The 22,772-nt window shown below is 49.4% G+C and overlaps 2 protein-coding genes across 2 annotated transcripts in view; one reads left to right on the forward strand and one right to left on the reverse strand.

Annotated features, from left to right (window-relative positions):
* Positions 1 to 22,772, forward strand: part of syn3 (synapsin III) — a 48,254-nt gene that overhangs the window by 5,757 nt on the left and 19,725 nt on the right. The window contains 3 exon segments of the mRNA XM_068755074.1: positions 3,136 to 3,227; positions 9,655 to 9,811; positions 10,309 to 10,398. Of these exon segments, the coding sequence (XP_068611175.1) occupies positions 3,136 to 3,227; positions 9,655 to 9,811; positions 10,309 to 10,398 (339 nt within the window).
* LOC137911034 (metalloproteinase inhibitor 3) lies at positions 10,464 to 22,429 on the reverse strand. Its single transcript, XM_068755456.1, has 5 exons — positions 22,423 to 22,429; positions 18,146 to 18,228; positions 16,532 to 16,643; positions 15,046 to 15,167; positions 10,464 to 12,542 (listed from the first exon to the last, which is right to left on the reverse strand). The coding sequence occupies exons 1-5, from the start codon at positions 22,427 to 22,429 to the stop codon at positions 12,345 to 12,347; spliced, it is 522 nt and encodes a 173-aa protein (XP_068611557.1). The 3' UTR covers positions 10,464 to 12,344.

Here is a 22,772-nt window from a genome sequence, read left to right on the forward strand (position 1 = left end):
CGCGTCTTCGTCCAAGTCTAAAAATACTCACAGACGTTCCAGACGAACTCTCGTGTGGTGTTTACGGTGCTGCCCACTGGTTCACGTGCAATACATTCAGGAGTGCACGTAACTCTGCAAGGATAAATGAGGTCTGACTATAAGTTCCTGTCAAACCAGTATCTGAGATTTACTTACCGTACGTCGAGAACGTACGGTAAGTAAATATAGATGTATCTGTCTAATCTATCGAACCTTGGCTGTCATTCATTCATTCATTCATTCATTCAGGGGGGGGGGGTTAAATTCAATCACATACTAATTATGGACATCATACTCTGTTAAATATACTACTATAGACTAGTTATATACCAGTATACACTGATGAAGTCTTACCATTCATTTCTAATGACTTAAAAAAGGTGCACTCAAGTTCAAAATGTCTCACAAATGAAGTCCAGCAGAAAGCAAGAATGTCCAACGTTCTATTCTGCTGGGATTACTGGACACAAACGGTTGGGTCGCCGTCGGCCTAATTCCGTTCCTCCGTGTAAACTGGCTGAATCCGTTGTTGAGATGACAAGAATTGACTCTGGGAGTGGTTGTCCCACGTATCACTTCCTGTTTTCCTTTCCCAGGGCGAGCGCTGCTCCTAGCCCAGTGTCTGAATGAATTCCCACGAGGGTAACCATGGCGCGGTGAGAGGCCTCGCGTCCTGACTTTTGGGCCTGTGCCCCCGCACCAGCCACTCCATCGATTACTGCCCCATGGCTGTGGTTGTTAGCGCCCCGCTTGCATGGGACCAACCAATCGGGGAGGACGTGGCGTGTCCAACCTTTTGCCAGAAATGCCCCCCCCCGCTCTATCGGCTCGCACCTAAAGTCATCGTGATGATGGAGGACGCGTCGTCGTGTTTGACTGAGAATCATTTGTTTTAGCGCTGCTAAAGGACACGGATGTTTCTTTTAGAGGTAGGGATCAGGAGATCAGAGCTGAGAAAAGGAAAGGAGCCAAGTACGTGTCCTTGATGCACATTGAATATGACTGGCGCCTTGCTGTCCCATGAATAAGATTACGGCATTTACCCCCCCCCCCCCCCCCCCCCCCTCCCCGCTCTTCCTCTGAGAGTGCAGCACATTAAATAAAGGAGGTGGGTGTTTGTTTGTTTTCTCTCTCTCTCTGCGACCCCCCCCCCCCCCTAGTTTTGTTACATTGGCAGATTCTTTTCAAACCCGTCTGACTCCCCCATACAGTTTGGACCGCAGCACTGGATGAAAGGGAAGTCCTGGTTCTGAGACGGTCACCGAGCCTCGCGGCGATTTGTTTCCTGCTGTTATATCTTATTTCAGCGACAAATATGAAATGTTAAAGGTGCATTCCTCCAAGTTTCCAGTGTAGTCTGGAATTGGTGCTCTTTGCTTTATCAGGCTTCTAACAGCTCTCGGCTTTTATCCTCACAGCCGCATCAAATGAGTTTATTGACCACGTGGAATTGCTCAAATCCTTTCAAACGGTTAACGATTGTCACATGCAGCAAGATGAAGACGTCGATGAAGGCCAGTGTTTACTTGTATTGTGGCTCCGTTTTCCATTTCTTCCAACTCCTGAGGAAATTATCTCCATCTTTAGCTGCTGTTTTAAATATTCATCGGCTCGTGGCTCACTTTGCTGCGTGTGTTGCTGCGTCTGTTGCTGTGGGTTGCTGCGTGTTGCTGTGTGTGTTGCTGTGTGTTGTTGCGTGTGTTGCTGCGTGTATTGTTGCGTGTGTTGCTGCGTGTATTGCTGTGTGTGTTGCTGTGTGTTGCTGTGTGTGTTGCTGCATATTGCTGTGTGTGTTGCTGCGTGTGTTGCTGTGGGTTGCTGTGTGTGTTGCTGTGTGTGTTGCTGTGTGTGTTGCTGCGTGTGTTGCTGCGTAATTTCCTGCATTTTTCTTTGATGCACTTCTAATATAGAAATAAAAATCTTGGTTGACTCGTCGAACTCGGACTGAAGTCAAATAAAAACTGAATTGATAATAATAATTGTGGTTTGAAGATGAGGAATGGCTTCTCTGCCAGAAGGGGAAAAACAAACATTTTCAGTGTTGTAGATTTAAAACGAATATGAACCCACTACAAAGTGCTGCGCGCTGTGCAATCAGGCTCCTATTTATTTATTTACGCGGCCACCCCGTCGACCCTCGAGCCACAGATGCGTCTGATTATCTGCCGCTCATGTCAGCCATGTGTTGAACACGCGAGGAAGAGTTCGCTCCGACACTAAGCTGCTTCCTCTTGAGAAGAAATAAGCCGTCGGATGTTGGAAGTATTTCAAAAGCCTAAATTGTTTCTGTTATGCTAAAATAAAGCCAGCCTCTGAAGACGCCTTTCATGAACACGAAGAGCCACGGCTCGCTGCGGGAGTCGGCGCTTTTGATTTGAGACCCGCGCTGACGGTTGGTTGAGGATGCGATCAGGGTTAGGGTGACCACGAGCGAGTGGCAGCGTTTCCATCTCCTCCGGGACTTTCTGCTTCTAGAAGTTCTGCTGATGCAACCTTTGGTTTGGACGCCGTCAGGAATATGCGAGAGGACGAGGACAACTGCTGGCCGTCGCTGGTTTGTCTCTCTGTCTCTCCCGAGCTTGTTCGCCGTCTCTTGTATTTGCTGTTGGATTGCATGACCACAGCTGGATCTTCACCACAGCTGGATCTTGACCGAGCCACTCGAGTATTGCACAATGTTGAACTAAAATGGCATTCAGTGGAGTGTACACATGCCCCCGCCACACAGTTTGCTTCTTCCACTGTTTTCTGTTTACTGGTGAGTTTGTGAAATTGAATGTGACACACCAGAAAAACAAGACAAGCAAACCAGCGATGAAAGGGAGCTTATTTTTTAGGAGGTTAACACAATAAAAAAAGCATTCTCTGCGCCTCTGTTTAGCTTTTTAGCATAGAAGCTGCGTAGCCTGGGATGACTGGAATGTTGTGCGTTTTGGGGTACATGGTCATGAAGTAATGTATTACACAACTTGAGAATACTGTGATTTTGGGGCCCCTCTCATGCTTTGTAGGGGTTCAGATAGTTTTATTTTTATTTTTTGCTAGCCAGGATCTGTAGAATCAGAATCTGTTGACTCTAATATCCGGTTGTGTTTTTCCCTCGTTCCCCCCCAGGCGGAGTTCTCCGAGATCAACTTGGCTTCGGGCGTTAACTCTGGGTGCATGGTCGACATGCAGGCCAACAAAGGTGGCTCCAAAGTGGTCAGGTGAGGCGCTCGAGGACAGAAAGGAGCACGAACAGCTTGGCGTGTTTGCCCGGGCAGCCTGCACAAAGGCTCTTTCTGTCGGGGGGGGGCAGGTATTAACATGTAGTACATGTAACGCCGCTTCACTGGCGTCCCGTTACCTTGTCCCAGCCTCCTCTGTGTTCTGTCCTCCTGCTGCACACGGCTTCAGATAATGACTTTCTCATCAGCGTTTAAAGGAGCGTTTGCATCAGGACCAAGCACGATCCTCGTTCATTGAGGGAGACGCTCAAAAGCCACGGTGGCGATTTTTAAAATCTTTGCCAATGAAGACGCACCCCCCCCCCCCCCCCCCCGATCGCAATGCGTGTGTAATCCGAGCCAGAATGGCGCCGAATGATGACGTTATTCTTTGTGTGTGAGTGTGCATGAGAACAAGGACGTTCACTCTGTAACGAAACGCAGATTTAAGGCGCGCTGGAGTTGTGTTTTAACAGCAGCCGTGAATTTAATGGCAGCGTGAGCCAGACGTCTCAGGAAAGGAGGACGGGTTTAAGGTCAAGCCTTCCCGGGCCGCCCGCTAGCTGCAGGAGAGCGCTCGCCAATGGAAGCTAGGTTGCAGCTCCTCCTCTTCGTTCTGTGGGTCGCCGTGGGTCACCGTGGGTCACTGTGGGTCACTGTGGGTCACCGTGGGTCACCGTCCGCCTTGCTCAGAGACTCTCCATCCGTTCAGACGTCCTCGCTGAGAAGCTGACTGGTTTGACGAGCTAAATGAAAACCAGCGCCTGCATTTCACACGGTTTTGCTTTTTTGCACAAAACGTGACTTTTTAGTTGTCCATAGTTTGCATGTTCTCCCCGGTTTCCTCCATAAACGTGTCATTGAGGTGAATTGATTGCTCCTCACTGTCCGTCGCGTGCGAGTCTCTGCGCGGCGCCGCGATACGCATCAGCTCCGGATCCACATCGGATTCCTTCTTTTGTTTTCACTCCCTCCTTCTATTGAATTTTCTGCCTTTGAAAGGTGCCGGTCTCCCCTCGATGGGGGGGGGGGGGCTGTCCAGTCCCGACAGAACACATAAATAAAAATCCTCCTCCTGTTAATTGAGGTGAGGATTTACTGCGCAGACCACACAGAAGCGACTCCCACACACAGGTGCGACGCACAAAAGCCTTGACCTCCTCCTCTCCTGACTCACCAGAGAGAGAGAGAGAGTCCATTTTAATCAGTGACTGATGTGTCTGCCTGCAGCGGCTTCAACACCCCCCCCGCCGCAGACGGGTTCATCTTGCATGCCTCACACAGACAGGCCCGAGGGTCGTTTCCTTCAGGAGCGCTGCGGCTGCGGGCTGGAAGCCCCCCCCCCCCCCCCCTCCATCATCCCTGCTTTTGTAACATCGCTATGAATACAAAAGACCCGGCTAATTCGCTCAGACGGCTAACGGCAGTCATTTCCTGCCAGAGGTCACGGCGCTCTTGCATCTGCGTCTCGTGGGAGACGAGACAAATCCACCAGCACAGGAACCGAACTCTCGCTCAGTCGATCGGAGACGTGCTCGTGTAACGCTCCCGCCCTCTTTTCCTTTTCAAACAAATCTTTATTGCCACTTTTAGTTGCTGCCGTGCGCCCTTTGTTTTCCTGCGTGACCTTCAGAGGTCGGGAGCTGAGGAGTGCGATCCAGAACTTTGGCAGACCTGACCGGGCCGGCGCCCGGGATCCGAGTCACCGCCAGGCCGCTCTGCAGCCACGCCCACAGCTACGGGGGGGGTCCTAGATGGAGGGCCAGAGGACCACGGCATGGAGATGATTTGATTTATTGGAGTAAAAGTCTAAAATGTTCTTCCCATCCTTTCAGCTGGAATAAACGGTTTTGCTCCAGCCATGCTTCCCGAGTCTCAGCTCCCACGCTCGGTCGTCTCCTCCCATCAGCCAAGGAAGTCACGACCTTGCAATCCCAATAAACTAAAGTCTTGGTTTTGGTAAAGCTGTGTTAAGTGGACTCGAGGGCTTCGCAAAACGCTGCAGTAGTTCCTGCTCGGAGTTTATTATTTTAAAGGTTCTCATTGTCAGAGAACTTTTAGGGTAAACCCAAGAACGAATGCCTTTTTTTATTTCATGTTTAATGTTTTGCAGAACTTCACATTTGATTAAGCTACAGAGCGCTATATGCTAATGCTGCTAAAGTATAACAAAGCCGTTTGTCTCATGCTAATAGGGGATATTTTAATTTACTGTAGCACTATGTTCTTAAATGTCATAATCTGAATGTGGCTCATTGGATATTGCTGCTGCCTCACAGCAAGTAGGTTCTTGGTTTGATTCCACCTGGAGCCGTTCTGTTTGGACCCCCCCCCCCCACCTGTCTTTGTCTGCGTGGGTTCTCTCCGGGTTCTCCGGTTTCCTCCCGCCTCCAGAAACATCCAGTTTAGGTGAATTGGTCATTCTGCAGGGGCGAGTGGGTGTCTGTCTTTCTGAACTGGCGACCTGTCCAGGGTGTACCCCCCCTCCCCCCTCCCTCCTCTCATCTGTATTTAGCGAGGACAGGCTCCTGTGTAGCCCGCGGCTGAAGGCGAGACGATGAATGGGTGGCTTGTTGGCCGTGGAGACGATGTGAGGCTGCAGCAGAGATTCCACCTCAAGCTTCTCGATAATGGTGGCGCATGGACCCTCCTGTCGTTTCCTCCTCCTTCGTCTTCATCCTCATCCTGCGGCTTTCTGGGGAGACATGTTGACATGGAACAGCAGGCAGAAATGGTTGAGATCCCGTTTGCTTCGGTGTAGCAGAGCCGTCCCCAGCTCCGTTATGTGAGAGCGCCATAGCAACAGTTTAGTTTGTGCCTGCTATATAAGGGTCTGTGGCTGCATTGCCCCCCCCCCCACCCACCCCCTGAGAGCCAGTTCAGCACAATGGACCGTTGTGTGCATGTTCTGTTTGACATTTGTGGCATACCCGCAGAGTCCTACGCCGACTGTCCTTATCACTGAGAGGCAGACTGATTGCAGTGCGATAAGGCCCTTACCGACCTTTTAGCCAAGCACGGGGTTGTTGGGAAGAGAAATGTCTGCGATTCGGACGTCCCCGTGGAGACGATGAGAAGCTCACACGTTCTGTGGGGTTGATGGATCTGGAGAGGAACACGCCTCCGTACTGTCCTGGCTTTGAACGGTTTCTCGCCACATGAATGCTGATTAAAAGTAAACACCCTGTTGGGCAGTATATTGTGTTTTGCTGTCTGTAATATATAAACATGGTTTGACTTGTTAAGAGGACGTGTGTGCACTCGTCTTGTTCCCCTGAGTGGGCTCCCGATTCCACTGTGGATCCGTTCCTCCTCCGTGTCCTGATCTACAGCCCCGCGCTCCCCCTCCCGGCGGGGGGGGGGGGGGGACCGCTGATGACCCGCTCAAAGGGCGCATTAGCATATCGCCTGTGACGCGATGGCTGTAGGGCCCAAGCGATTTGCATCGTAAAGTTCGGATGTGCGCTGGTTCTGTGTAATCCGCGGCCCGTGGGGGGGGAGGGGGGGGGGGGCTGCTTCAGCAGAACGAGTCCAATCAAAGAGACATGAAAAAAACCACATGAATGCATCTGACAAAGGCTTTGGATTCGCCTGATATATTATGAAATCTCGCTGTTAAAGGTCCCATATTAGAAGTTATTAGAAGTTATTAAAGCAGTTCCCAAATATCTGTGACAGTCTTTGGTCAAAATAGCAAACAAAACAGCTGCTGCAGGACAGCGTCCGTCGTTTCTGCACAGCTGCACGCTACCATGGTAACCGGCGAGGTCACTGTTGGGGAGCTACCGAGATTCAACCGTACACGTTTGAACCGGAGTCCGACATCAACGAAAATGAGCAAGTGGAGGCTCCCGATTAATTTGGTCAGAGACGACCACGCCCAGGCGTCTCTGATTGGTTAGTTATTTGCGTATCTCTCTTTCTGTGTGTTTTTACAGCTTAGTTGCAGTCCGGCTGGCCGTCTCACACGGGCAGCCACTGACTCAGCATATCATGTGTGTTCATGTCCCACTGATGGCAGTTAAGTAAAAGACGGTACTGCAAAAGTATTGAATCTACTCTTGTTATAACAATGATATAACATTGTAGAAACGTGGGACAGTTCATATGTCCCCTTTAAATCAATACGCGGCCCTGCTAGCGTCCATATCTGCAGTTGACCCAGCATATCGGAATAGAAGGCTGGGCGGGTTGCAGCTCGGCGGTTTGTTTTTGGCTGATGATGCAGGCGTGCGTTCAGTCAGCGCCGCGCGGCGTTCATCTTCCCACGCACCGCTGGAAACGGCACGTTGCACAAATCAGCCCATGCACTTATCAGGAACTTGAGTTTCGCACGAGCTGTTGAGTCTGGTTTGGTTGCGGAGCCTAAATAAACGGCTTCATCCAGTATAAATAGCAGAGCCTTTGGTCGGATGCCACTGAGTGCAGCAGCAGCTGTAGTCACTCTGCCGCCGGGACCGGATCACCCCCGTCTAACATTAGTCTCCCTATATAGTGATTTACACCAGAAATAAAGGCCCTACATTTATTATATCTATGTTTTTAGATTCCTTAACCATGAAAACAAACCTTTAGAAATTAGATTGGGTTGATTCCATTATTAGTTTAGAAGTTATTCACACTTCCAGTGATGGCGGATTCTTCTGGATCTGGATCCAGAGCTTCTGAAGACACAACAAATCCGTTTGTCCACTACTGATTCCACCGTGTCTTGGTGAAGGCAGCAGAAACAGAACCTCCTTAGTGGAGGTAATCAGAGAGACATTATTGAAAAGGGTCCAAAAACTAAATCGTTTTGTTGTGAAAATGTCCCCCCGATTCCACCTGGATGTGTTTCCTCAGGTATTAAAGATAGAACCAGGGAACACGGGACGACACAGAGAACAGGAGAACCTGAAAACACAGAGGAACCAGAGAGGATGTTCTAACAGAGAACTGTTCAGAGAGGCAGGAGCTGCTCAGGTGAGACGTGCAGCAGGTCCGTGTTCAGGTCAACGAGGAACCCAACCTGCAGTCACCATAGCAACCCTCACAAATGGGTTTAGCGTTCCTGACCTCATTCCGGATCAGATCCAGAAGACATTTTGCTTGATGGTTCATGTCGGACCCCTTTATGATTGTGAAGATGTGATTTTAAACAAAAAAAGGCCTCCATTATACGTAGAGTGGAACCTCGGTTCTCGAACGGAATTTGTTCTGTAGTGTTATTTCCCATGAGAAATAATGGAACCTTGATGAATCCGTTCCTACGCAGCAGATAAATGCCCGTTTACACGCCTACAGTTCTATTAATGTGTAACTACGTGTATCTAAGAACAACAGGAAACGCATAACATCCAGAATCCGGGGATCTCTTGTGGGTCATCACCAAAATGGAAACGTCTGTTCCTGGTAAGATTCCCAACATTTCCTGCAAATGTCATCCAGCGCCGTCCAGAACTAACAAAGAGAGAAACCGACGCAGGGGAAAACCGAACCAACGGCTCCGCGGAGCTGCTGGAGAGATGTGCAGACGTTTTTAGTTACTTTCATGAATATCAAAGGAAAGTAACTTTGTGTTATGTGAAATGTTACGGTCGCCGTGACGAACGCTCAGAGAGGATCAGCCCACTCTCGGTTCGGTTCCACACACCTGAGACACCCAGCTGGGTTGAGCTTTTTATTTAGCTTGTTTTATGTTCATGATGGAGCGACTAATGGCTTTGATGCGTGAGTCTGCAGGACTAAACTGCGTGGTATAAAATATCAATGAACAGCCGTAATCCGTATTGATACCATGAATACTTCTATTACCTGTTTCGTAGTATTCTGAGGATTGGCGCCAAAGAAATATAAAGCATAATTACAGCTTGGGTTAATATCTTTTACCAGCTCTGTCCATCATGGACACCTAATCTCTAAATCCAGTGAAAATAATAAACTTTATTGACATGGACACATGAAAAATAGAGATGAACAGTGTCTGAATGAAGCTGAAGCATTAACAGGTAAAGCACGGGAGACTCCTCTGTCACTGAAACGTGCTTGAACTCAAGCCTCCAGGTGCTTCTGGGCTTCTTGGCGCTGCTCCCAGAACAGTTTGTAAAGGAAGGATTAGCCGGCGTTAATTGGATGGACGGTCCAGAAAAAAAAGATTAGGTGCAGCAAGAAGCTTTTCTTCGCCCCGTCAGCCCGACATGGCCGCTGGATAATGGAGCCCTTGACTGGAAACACGAGGTCCGTGTACGGCGTGTTAATGTGCTGACAGAGCCGGCGTGGCCAACGAGAGCCAAAGGAAGGGGGCGGCGGCGGCGGGGGGGGGGGCACTGAGCATCCTTCATAGCCTTGCTAATGCTAACATTTTGTAGTCAGTTTGAATGCTTTTGTCTCGTGGGAATGCCGTTAGCAGTCCGAGGAGGTTCTCATGTTCTCGTCTGTCCGGCTGCAGGTCATTCAAGCCGGACTTCATCCTCATTCGCCAGCACGCCTACAGCATGATCCCCGGCGAGGACTTCCGCAGCCTTGTCATCGGCCTTCATTTCGGCGGCGCTCCGAGCGTCAACTCGCTCTTCTCCATCTACAACTTCTGCAGCAAGCCGTGGGTGGTAAGCGCTTTGAGCTCCGCCCCCCGGGGCGGCGTCCGAGTCATCCGGGCCGTTTAATAGACAAGTAGAGGCGCAACTCCGGCCTCTGGAGTCGGCTGCACGTTATTGGGTGCATCGTTTGCTTAAATTAGTGATCTAAAGCATCAGTGTTAAATATTAAATATGCTTGAGCTCAGAATAAGAGTGTCTTTTTGGAGCTCCACCCACCCAGCCGGACGCGGCGACTTCAGTGGATAATAAACAAAGTTAATCCCAAAGAGTTACCACGCCAGCGTTTAACCACTCCTCCTCTGAGCGTTCCTTTTAAGGTGCTCAGACCACCGCTCAGAGCCGGGTCGAGTTTTATAAGCATCTGAAGGGGCTTAACGCCCCCCCCCCCCCATGCCACCCCAACGCGCCGCTGAATTCGGGGTTATCCATTGTGCAGCTGGTCTTCAGGAAGCTCCTGTCTATCCTCTCCTCACTGACACGCCTCTTGCGTTTCCTCCTCCCTGCAGTTTTCTCAGATGATAAAGCTCTATCACGCACTCGGCCCAGAGAAGTTCCCCCTGAACGAACAGACGTTCTATCCCGACCACGCGCAGATGGTAAGTGTCCCTGCTTTCACGTACAAACAAAATAAAAAGACAGAGCAGACCTCCAGGGGTCGGTTTTTATTAAATCTTTATTATAAAAATATAAAACACAGAAATTAAGTCGGACATATACTTCAGGAATCGGCGTTTACACAGACTGTACGCGGCTTCCTTGATTGGATTGGGTTTAGTTAGTTTTTTAGGATCAACTTGTTTCCGTGTTAACCAGACGGCATGAACACACAAACGTGAACCACAGAAGATCAACAGCTGGAGAAATGAGCATCGTCATCATCACAAATACAGACGAAGGTGACGTTTCACAAACCCCCAAAATCGATTGTACATTTTGTCGCTTTGCACAAAAAGGTGAGTCCTAACAGAAGTAGGTGAGCAAGTCACGGAAATCAATCACTCACAAGCTGCTCCTCCTCCTCTGATGATGATGATGATGATGATGATCTGACTTTAGTGGAAGATTTTTCTGTCAAGATGATGTTAAAAAAAGAGCGTTTACACATGAAGCAAACGCATTTCTGTTATTTTGGAATGGACGTGAATAAAACATTTAATTTCGTGTACAGCTCGGTAGCTCGGCTTTCATCTTACTAGCGCCTCTGAATCGCACTAATTATCACTTAACATTTAGATTCTAGAATCAGCATCCGGACTCCTGGGAGAGGCCCGTTATTGAAACGGCCGACCCAAATGTTCTGGAAACGTTGAAAACTGTCAGCGTCAAACCGAGGAGCCCGATTGTGATCACTGGGATGGACCTCATGCTACCGTTAGCTATATTTATGATAAATGACCAACTCGGACAAAGCCACCGTCCGAGTGTCCGTGATGAAGACGAGGCACATCTGGGCCAGTTATTGGAATGAAGTGAAGGTGCAGCGCCGGGAACAAATAGAAAGTAAAACCCCACAGGTGAAGAAAAATCTATTTAGTGACAATATTGTTACTTTCATATATATATATATATACTGTATGTCCATTTGAAATAGTTAAATACAAAAAGATTGAATATATACTTACAAACTATTTAATTGTCTGAAACCTCTGCTTGACTCTTTCGGATTGGTGAAGCGTGCTAAAAACAAAACAAAAGTACCCTAACTACCACTGTAAACGTTGGATGCCCCCCCCCCCCCGACATGGTTACCAACTAATCAAACAAACGTTTATTTTACAGCGGTTTCAGCGGAGTTGACGGTTCATTCCTGTATCTTATGTTATTTACAGCAAAACATAAAATATCACCATCTCTGCAGGCGATTGGCTCTTTCTCGCGTCGGCACCGTAAGACGGACGTCGTTAACGTTTCCCATCTTCGCCGGCGCTCAGCAGAAAGGGTGTCGTTTGCAATATAACCACAAAATGAACTACGTATAGCAAACGTCAAGGTGAGCAGAGACACTCGCGTCCATAAAGACACACGTCACAGCGAGAACTGAACGTAATCGACGTTTACTTCACTGCAAATCAAGAACGTTTTGACCGAAGCTGAAATAAGAGGAATCAGACCTCGCGTCTGTGTCGCTGCCCTAAAGGCCCAAAAGAACAAATATACAACCTTAGCATTAAGCTAACTGCAGGTGGCCAATTAATGCCATGACAGGTATCAATGGTTTTACTGGTTGACCACGTCTCATTGGTCTTTTGTTACCTTTTACCACCACTCAAGCCTAAAGAGACCGTTTGGACAGTTTGGAGTCCAAACGGTCCCTGCTTTCTCGTGGTTTTGGGAAGAATTCAAGAGATGAAAGAAACAAAATGTATCTTTTTCCACCAGAAGAGTTATGAAACAGGCACTGTGATGGGTTTCATCTTTTATCCTTGTATTTTTTTCCCCCATTTAAAGAGGTTATCACTCTTCAAGAGTCCTGGAATACTGTGACTGGGATGGGGCGGAGTCAGCGAGGCGGCGGTGGATTTCAGGCGTGGCGCTGAGGGGTTCAGGGATCGGTGGTGTTGATTGCGGTTTTGTCTCGCCCCATCATGCCCCTGTACCAGCTGCAGTAGCCCTCCTTCTGTTGGATGCAGGAGTAGTGCCGGGACTGGTAGCCCGGGTAGCCAAAGTGGGACAGCATGTCCGTCCACAGACACTCGCTCTTTGAGGTCACGAAGCAGGGCAGGTAGTGGCAGGGCTTAATCTGGAGAGACGGAAAGAAAAAAACTACAGATGTAGCCATGAAGCGGGAAACAAACCCGCGTTACGCAGCAATGAGCTGTCAACCAGTTAACCGGTCTCGCTGGTTTAACAGCCTGTCAACCAGTTAACCGGTCTCGCTGGTTTAACAGCTGGCGACTGGCTTGGGTTTATTTTGGACGGAGCCAAACGAGCAGGTTCCAAAGTTTTACTGTTCTAGTTTCAAGCTTCGTGGCACGGTAGTTAGCGCTGTTGCCTCACAGCAAGAAGGTAATGGGTTCATGTCCCAGCATTACCGACATGGCCTTTCTGTGTGGAGTTTGCATGTTCGCTCCGGGTACGCTGGTCCCCCCCCCCCCCCCCCCCCTGCTCAGCCCGCCGCTTTTAATTTTGTCGTACAACTTGAACAAAGACAAATGAAGCTTCTTCTTCTAGCGCTCGAATGATATCAATCTGCTCACACATCATACGTCTCGTTAGAAGAACAGAGTATCCCTCCGAGGAGGCTCTTTTAATTATGCTGAAAGTGCATTGATTCAGAAAAATCCCACAATTCAAGACATACAAAAGGTATGAAAGTAGGTAGAAAGAGCGAACGTGCTTGGTGACACATCTAGGGCATGACATCACACCGTTGCTAAACCTCTTTTCAGCTTTAAGTCAGTTCAAAACCAGCACGCTTATCACGGCAGTCGTTTTCTTTGTGTGTAAAATGTTCAATTAAGTCCTTCCTGAAAGTTTCAAAAGGAATCAAAGGGGGGCACTTTCTTTTTTCAACCTCTCTCGTACGTCACACCTCCAGGTGCTCGCACAAAAAGCCTTTCACGGATGAACATCCGGCACGATTTGACGGGACGATTCATCCGAGGTGATGAGCGGGAACGCTGCGGCAGCGAGCCGCACTTAGACCGCGTCTGAATGAGCCGGCAATTCAATTATCCAGTTGGAGGGCACGACTCCCATTTGGGGGTGTTTTTGTTATTCAAGCCTCGAGAGTCTGTCCTCCACGGTTCAGGGACGTTGGACAGAACATCCTGGATTGAGTGGATTTAATGAGGCGGGGAGGGGGGGGGGGGGGGTCGTTTTCTCACCGGTACAACGTGCCTCCGGTAAAGCGTCATTTCTGAAGCGGTTTGGAAGGCATTGAATGAGCGTGACGATGTTTACACCCGCCTGTGCTGCTGACTCTCGGACTCGAGGGACCGATGGCGTTCTCTGGATGCCTCTGGGCCGCTGCCATGTCCACGCCACGCCGAACACGCTGGGAACAAATGGGACTCGCTGCTAATCCACTTAAACCGATAGGGGCCCGACGGCGATAGCAGCTGTCCGTGTACAGGAGGGCGTTTACGAGGACGCTCCGCAGCTGCACAGCAGCAGCAGGCTGCAAGTATATCTCGCTTCAAGCCGGGAACCGATCCAGAGCCGTTACTAAAGCGATGCCTCCCAAATGACTTCATTGCTATCTCTGCTGAACGGCCATGACGTACGACGGTGGAAACGAGTGCCTGTGGCAAAAGTCCTGAATAGCAGACACGAACCCATGAAGGTCTCTTCAGGTATGAGTTCATAACTTTGCAACAGAAGCCAAACGGTAGCTTTTATTGGTTTGACCTTTCACACAGACGCACTTATGTTGGACGCATTTCCTTCCTCCTGTAATCGTTAACAGATTCTCCGGTAGGTACGGTATACGGTAAATCTCATGCCAGTAGCGTCTTAGTTTGTAGAATGGAGGCTCGGTTCATTTGATCTGCTTCTCTCGGTTGCCTCCTTTTATCCTCTTAATTACCCTCGCCGAAGAGAAGGCGAGGGTATTGCAATTGGGTCCGTTTGTTTGTCTGTCCGAGCGCATAACTCAAAAACTAGTAACCCAATCGACTTGAAATTTTTACACAAGCAAGGTTCTGTCCGTGGCCCGGTCCTCCCCGAGAATGGCATTGATCCGGATCTGGATCCAGATTCTAGAATTATTTTTACATCTGGAATTGTGCCTGTGCTGTAAACTGCCACTTTAAGAGGGAGGGACACGAATGGCATGATGGGAAAAAGAGTCCAGAAGGAGTCTTGTGGTACGTTCCGGAGCAGCAAGCTAGAGCAGGTTTGGCCCCTCTGATCCGGAAGCCCTGTTTACTGTCTCACAAGATCGAATAGTCTATGGTTGTCTTTCTAGTTAACTCTTTGAGTGCCATTCACATCTAAAGACGGGTTTCTTTATAACCCAAACATTCACTGCCAACCCTGACGTTGAAACCTGCCTCTCATCAACGCTCAATAACTCCAGAACGATAAATGGTAGGAACACACTTTTGTTTCCTGATGAAAGAAGATACTTGAATCATTTGGTCGGTTGAAGGTGTGCGCAGTCATAGTAAAGAATATTCTGTGGGGCTTGAAAAATCGGGGAGAATGCGCGAAAACTGGGGCACTCGGCATACAGCTGAGCTGAGAATGGCTGGCACTCAACGAGTTAATAGTCCTTGTTCTTGTTGCTGGTTTCCACTCACCCTGCAGTTGCAGCCCAACTGGTAGCGATGGTTGATGCCTTTCTTCTGGGCCAGCGAGAGGCGCTCCCAGCGCTCGTTGAAGTTGCACAGCCCCGTGTACACCTTGTCATCGTACACTCGACCTGAAGCAAAAGATCAATGCATTGGATCAATCAAAGCCAATGGAGATTCCATTGGCTTGTGGTATAGTGGGGGGGGGGGGGCATTAGGTCTAGGAAGTCATGCATTCTACCCCGCTGAGGTCAGAGCAGGCCTGAAACCCTTTACCCTCATAGTAATGACCTACAATCATCCGATATATTCATTATATTCTGCCATGTTGCAAATCCTTTTGATGACAAAAAGTCAATTATAGGCTAAGCATTTTTCCAGATGTGCCTTGTGGTTCGGTAGAAAGCCTCTCGGAATGGGACAGTCTGGAATTTGCCCGCGGACCCCCCCCAGTAAAGATAATTGCAGAATCGTAGATGCTTCAAACAGGTTTGGGGCTGAAGTCGTTTCATTCGATTGGCCTCATTTTGCTGGCAGAATGTCATTTCGTCTAATTTCCTAATCCTCTGCTGCGACGTGGGCCGTTACAAACGGTCCTCTCGAGGGATCCGCCTCGTTTATGTGTGGTCACACAATATCGTACGGTAAGCCCCGTTTAAACCGACAGCCCTATTTCTGACTATCCAAAGGTCGGCAGCTTCTATTGTTAGCGCCGGGCCGTTTCGCTCACCGACAGGTGCACGGCAGCGTGCCGTGATTGGTCGCCGTACGCCGGGCTTCGCGCTGTTGTCACCGCGCTGGAATGGGACGACCGACAAATGCGTGTTTCTTAAACCTCCCATTTGTAATCTATCCCTGCACTGGGATTACTGGGAGCCACTTCCAGGCGTATTATGTGGTGTCGAGTGTGTGACATCCTAAAATACCAGCGCCAGCGTACCCAAGGCTTGCCTCACACAGCGTTTAGCGAGCGTTACGGGTTTCATCGTATGCAGCGAAAGACGTCGGCGACGTTACCCTCTCGTGGACTGGGTAAACACGGCTAGTTGCCAGGCAACGCCAGCTCATTCTCCTGCGCCGTGGGGTGCAGTCACAGTATTTACAGGCTGGAATTTGGCGACACTTGTACAATTTAAGCAAAGCAGTGTCCAAAGTAAACTGGACCTCTGTTGGAAACGCCTTCCAGCAGAAAGACATCATGAAAGAAAGATTTTCATTACATGTTGTGAGAGGAATAAAACTGCATTCTAATGTGTCTGGCCCGATTTAGAGGGAAATTAGTGCAGAAATGGTTTAAAAAAAAGAGGGGGGGGGGGGCTGTTGGGCCAAACAAACCCTATGAGCAAAACTCTGAAAGGCCTCTGAGAAAGAGCAGCAACCTGCCTGAAATGTTCTGACCTGCTCCTCGGGGACGGGTCAACATGGAGGACACATTTCCCGACATTGTGCAACGTATAATTGAATCTTCTCGATTGCCCCGTCAAACTCGTCTCACCTGTGATCAGGTACTGATACTTGTTGATGTCGAACTTGACGCCGCACAGACTCTCTGAGGCGTCTGTGTAGATGTGCTGCACGTGTTGGACTTTGTCAAATCCTTTGTACATCTGCAAAATACAAGAGGACAAAATCCCGTTTTAAATAAGTTCAGTCTTGTGTGTCGCAACGATAAATGAATACGGAATGAAAACCGTCCGGCTGCATTATCGCATGGCATTCCGGAAGGAGAGGCCCGTGGGAGAAGGAGTTTTAGACTCTGCCCTTAACTAAATCACAGATAACACGATTACGTTGTGCAACGCGCTTCGCCTTTGATGCGGTTTTCCCAAGGTTATTGCTAAAACCCTGGAACGCCGCTCTTTCCATTCAGCTCGGGGATGCAGGAACAACAGTCAGTGTTTACCCTGAACACTTTAATTTCTTTATCTGGGAACAACAGGAAATCCCTGTTTAGAGTCATTATTCCCAGAACAAACTGTTACTGAAGACAGAAACCACGGAGGTCTGGGAAAGCCAAAGGCATTTGTTGAAAATGTGGATGGAGTCGTGTTCCATTACAGCCTAAAAGAAAGACTCTTGGCATTACGTACCAGCATGCCGTAATGCAAATCGATAACGCAGGAGGTGCAAAGGGCCCGTCTAACTCCTGAGGATGATCCGTGCAGCGGCGATTGGTGCGCGTCCCCGACCAGAAACCCAGAGGCCACTTAATGCTGCTGTTCTGCTCGACATGTTTACACTCTGAGTGAGGAGTTCGGTTGAGCCGTAATGCCTGTAAACTCGCTAATCCTCTTGGCCCGGCTCCTGTCTGAGCAGCAGGCCGGTGCCAGCATCTGTCCGAAATGTTCAGCGTTACGCAAGAGCACAGAGGAAGCGGAGATCGGCCTTTCAGAGCAAGTTTCCCCAAACTGCTCGACGGCTATGGCGCGGTAGCCGAGGGGGCGGCGAGGCGGCCTCGTTCCCACCGCGTCCAGAGTATGACGGTTTGTACCCGTGCTCTTAATGATCACCGTGAACATTAGGATTAAATGGAATCAAATTATTTTACGCCAGTGTTGGTCCAGTGGTAGCAACGAGTCATGAGAGTTGAAGAGTCTAACGCAGGTACGGGCGAACTACGGCCCGTTGAGCTGGTCAATCCGGCCCGCCCAACGCCATTTTATTCTGATTAAACCTCATTCATTTGACCTCTTCCCTGTAGAAAGAGGTCAAATCTAAATGTCATTTGTATTAGTTCACTAAAACACTCCATCCATCTGTTCCAGGCCCGCGAGTCAAAAAGGTTTTCCCGCCCCTGGTCTAACATGTCGGGATCAATAAGCACGACGTCCCTAACTTTATCTGACCAAGGTTTGCTCTGGATGTCGTAACACGAAGACACAAAGTTTGCGTTACTCCTGTCAATCCGTGAGTTGGATTGAGCTGTTTGCAGCGTTCTTGACTACCATGAGTGACGTGAATACGACCGAATGATTTGGTGACTTTCTCTCTACTAGAGCCGAGTGAAAATGTTCTTCACGGTTCGGTAGTTAAGCAACTCCTGATCGAATGGGAGCGACCGCGTTCTCCCACTTCGAGCAGCTCCTCCGCAGGCGACCGGCGCTCTCACCTTCATTTGCTTGACCGTGTATCGCATTGTTCCGAAAGGTCCATCTCTCAGAAGCTTCTTGCCCACCACTTTAGCCCGAATCACTGAAGGGGAGAGACAGACGGATCAAGAATTAGAACAACACACTGTTACATAGAAAATGTTTTGCTTTCCTCTCCGCTCCATCGAAATAACAGACGTAGGAGGCATTTGCTTTATGAAGATAAGATCAAGGTTGGCACCACGGCTAATCCCGTTTATCCGATTTTCTGCCTTGCTGCTGGTGCACCAAGGGATGCCAGCGGGGGCGGGGCTCTACAGGGACTTCTGAATTTGATACAGAAATGAGAAGAAAAAAAGGCCTGGTCCATAGCAAGACCTGGTCTCACTGCTGGCGTCTGATATCTTCCTTTAGATTTACTGAATCTTGACAAATGGCTTTGACCCTGTTGGTGTATGAATCAGATCAGAACTGGCCCAAACCTGATTCCATTCCAGTTTACAAACACCAAACCAGGATCAATATGAGGCTACAGGCTTAAACAGGCTTCTGGAGCATGAGAAGATCTCCTCCGTGTGCAGGACCCTCATGTAAATGTCTGTGAGGTGAAATCTCTCAGCGGTGCTTTGGTTTGTTTGCTTTCACTCGTATTGGAGCAGAAAGGGGGCTTTTTGTGGAAGCCGTGAGGGTGGAGGGTAGAGCCTGAATAGAGTCTAAACAGAGCTGTGGGCCCTGCATAAGCAGTCAATCCTCCGTGAAGTTCACCTGTCGCCCACAGACACAACCACGTTATCTCCTCTGTTGGAATTCCCTTAAAACATTCCCCAGGACAAAAAAAAATACAACATTAGAAGCCTTTCATTCTTGTTTTTTGGACTGTTCTAGGAAGTAAAGTTGTCCTTCTTCCAGGCAAATGGAAATGGGGGGGGCGTTAAAACAAAACTCAAACAGGAAGCAGTTAGAGCATGGCCACCCAAAAGTAGCAACCGCAAATTCATGTTGGACGTCAGGAGCCCAATTTTACCCAAGACTTGTATAAATAACCTGTACTTGTCTTCCTTCTGAATGGACTTTCAATTCCACAATGCAGTTTCTGTTTTTATTGTGCAAAACAACACAAGTGCAAAGTGGAAAACTCTTCCCAGCCTCATAATATGAGATCTGCGTAGAGCGTTAGTAGAGCTCACAGAGCTAGCAGCTCTGTGAGAATAAATCACACAACCGAGGGAAACGCCTGTCGTTTCAGACCTTTTGTTCTGCGTCTACGGACCCCCCCCCCCCCCCGCCTGCCAAACACCGTCTGGCCTTTCACAAGAACTTGCTGCAGAGCATTCGATCCATTCATCTGTCAACTCTCTCAATATGGAATAAGGAGCTCTATTGCCTGCTGGATCTCAGCTCGATGCACCTCGATGCCGTTTGTCAGGGGGTTGCTGCAAGCGATTACAGTCGGACCAGGACGCCATCGCAGCGGAATGTTCTGATGTCTTCAGTGCCTTTTATCTTCAGCATCGCCTCAAAATCTAGTTTCACCCTCAAAATCATCTCCCGGGAGAAACAAATGTTGGTTAAACATTGGTTAACGACTCAATGCTATTTCAAAAGGCCGACAGTGAATGCAGCTGATTTGAAACACCAGTTTCTCTACTCTGTCGTGTACCCCCGTCTCGACCTCATACTCTGTTAAACATGAGGCATTTTCATCTCCCTGCAGAGGCTCCGACATACATTTTCAAGAGTGGGAGGCGCTGATGATAGAGAGAGGTAACCAGGTTAGTCAGGAAGCGAAATAAAAGGAGAATCTGGGTGTTTGATGCAGCGCGTCTCGCCTAAAGCAGGGGATTACACAAGCGTGGATGCAAATGCTACATCACGAGGTGAGCATGTAATTTAGTTCAACGTTTATTTCAACCTACGTGCAATCAGGCAGAGGCATGACAAGGATAAGTGTGTGTGTGTGTGTGTGTGTGTGTGTGTGAGGGAGCAGAAGGAAGTGGGGTGCTGGGTGGGTGACGGGGATTTTGTTATGCAGAAAGTGCTCCAAGTTTGAGGAGGCGAGTAGGAGGAAGAGGATTTCTCAGGATGACACAGAACCTCGCTGCAGGAAACACGGAGCCTGAAACGGCGACATGCTAAGAGCAGAAGAGAGAACCGGGTTTGGAAGTTCTGTCCCCGGTTCCTCTGTTTGTATCGCGTCATATTTGTTTTTACATATCTTGTCGCCGCTCCGTCCGCAAACCAACCGTCAGCCAGCGTTAGCTGCAGAACGGCTGGCCGATACGAGTGCATTTAATAAAACCAAATTGTGCTCTGGATGCTTAGCTTGGATATTAAGATCACATCAAGGTGATCTTCTTCTTCGCCGGAGGTTTCCGATGCGGCGTCTAGGTCCTTTAAATTCAAATGTCTGGCCGCCTCTCATCACTTCCTTTTTAAATACGACGGTTGGGTGCTCTTCTAGCCATTGTTTATGTGCCAGTGCGAATAACCGAATGATCCATTTTAATGCTCTTTGTCGGTAAAAGCCCGACATCCCTGCTTGTGGCAGTTACAGTCCGATTGAAACAAACGGCACATTGTGGTTAAACTGCTCAACGCTGCACGAGACGCTGAGGCGGATTGAATCAGCAGTTTGTGATTTGCTGGGGCATCAACCTCACCGAGCGCTGGGCTGGTTTACGTTGTGCACCCCCCCCCGGTGCTGGCCTCGTGTTTCAAACAGCGTACCCCCCCCCCCCCCCCCCCTGTGCAGCTATGATCCTCAGACAGACATTAAATAAATGCTATGTAGCTAATTAGCCGAAGGACAGGGATAGATTGGTGCAAGGAGAGCCATTAGCATTAGCCTCAAGCTGCTATGCTCCACTTGTTTAACAAAGCTCCTCTATGAGCAATAGAGCTCATAGAGGAGCTCACAACCGAGCCCCCCCGTCCCCCCGTCCCCCCGTCCCAAACTGAGCATGCACACAGCGTGTTAATCCGCAGTAACTGACCTGGATCAGGCACGTAAAGGTTCGCGCCCGTCACCCGCAGCTCTTGGGAACTTCCGGAGAGATATTAAATCTCAGGGTCAAAGTTGACTGCCTCTAATCGTGCTTTTGGAGGGCTTTGGAAAAACAAGCAGTGTTTATTCCCCCCCCCCCCCCCCCCCCCCCCCGAATGGGCTGCTTTAGCCCAGCTGCCTTACAGTAGCCGCCCTGGGTCTGTGCAGCAGAAAGCAGCCAAGACATTACCCGGTAATGTAATAATTAGTCAAGAAGATGAGTCCATGTCATGCTCTCGTAACGCCAGCCAGCCACCGTTTCCAGATTGGGTTCAAATCCGACAACCTCCAATAACCTCCAAACCTTTAACCTGACCGTGATTTGTTAAAAAAAGTACAGCAGCAAAGACTTGTTCTCCTCCGTCTCTTCTGGCCTCCCACCCACATCTTGAAGATTCACCTGGACTCTTCCTGAAGTAGAAACACGACCCATCACAGTTCTAACTTCGCAGTTTCAGTGAATTTGACCCGCTAGCCTTCGTGCTCGACCTCCCTCAGAGGACGAGGCAAAAGAGGAACTGAGAACATCCACGGCTTTCACTGGGCTTTGCCAGGAAATGGGATTTGTGGGGCTCAAGACTGATCAACGACTGTTTGGGACAGTCCCACGTTCCACACCCAGAAATCAGCAGCGGCCAAAAGAAGACAGAAGATGTGAAGGACCACACAACACCCGACTACACTGCACCCTGAACACATTGCACCCGACTACACTGCACCCTGACCACAACCCACCCGACCACACAACACCCAACCACGCTGCACCCTGAACACACTGCACCCTGACCACAACCCACCCGACCACACAACACCCGACCACGCTGCACCCTGAACACACTGCACCCGACTCCGCTGCACCCCGACTACGCTTCACTCGACCACGCTGCACCCGACCACGCTGCACCCTGAACACACAACACCCGACCACACAACACCCGACCACACAACACCCGACCACACAGCACCCGACCACGCTGCACCCAACCACGCTGCACCCTGAACACACTGCACCCGACCACACTGCAACCGACCACACTACACCCGACCACACTACACCCGACTACGCTACACCCGACTACGCTGCACCCTGAACACACTACACCCGACCACACTACACCCGACTACGCTACACCCGACTACGCTACACCCGACCACGCTGCACCCTGAACACACTACACCCGACCACACTACACCCGACTACGCTACACCCGACTACGCTGCACCTGGCTACGCTGCACCCTGACCAAAACCCACCCGACATGGTGATAAACTCCGGAAGGGGGCCGGCATCGATGTAAAAGTCTCGAGTTAATGAAAACACAACAGTTATTACAGTTGTTAGACACTAATTATAACATAATTCTGAATATTTAAATCTCTTCAGAACGGTAGACCTGTAACGTGTAACGTCTTGAGAACACGGCGTAAACACATGGCTGCTGTGTGATCAGTGTAAGTCTGTCGTGTTCATGAGCAGGTCATCAGGTCATCGCCCCCCCCCCCAGAGAGCTTGCCCCCAACAGGAAATCTACACCCTAGTCCCATCAGAACCACCTCGACCCGTTCCGGAGGCAGATCAGATAATCCTCAGGTCTTTGGGAGGG

Source organism: Brachionichthys hirsutus, chromosome 22, assembly GCF_040956055.1.
Source record: "Brachionichthys hirsutus isolate HB-005 chromosome 22, CSIRO-AGI_Bhir_v1, whole genome shotgun sequence".
NCBI lineage: Eukaryota > Metazoa > Chordata > Actinopteri > Lophiiformes > Brachionichthyidae > Brachionichthys > Brachionichthys hirsutus.

Excerpts from the sequence above, each read along its gene's own strand:
- LOC137911034 (XM_068755456.1), bottom strand. Across the intron at positions 16,644-18,145 it reads ACACGGTCAAGCAAATGAAG|ATGTACAAAGGATTTGACAA; the intron begins GTGAGAGCGCCG and ends TGTATTTTGCAG. Across the intron at positions 12,543-15,045 it reads AGTTGGGCTGCAACTGCAGG|ATTAAGCCCTGCCACTACCT; the intron begins GTGAGTGGAAAC and ends CCGTCTCTCCAG.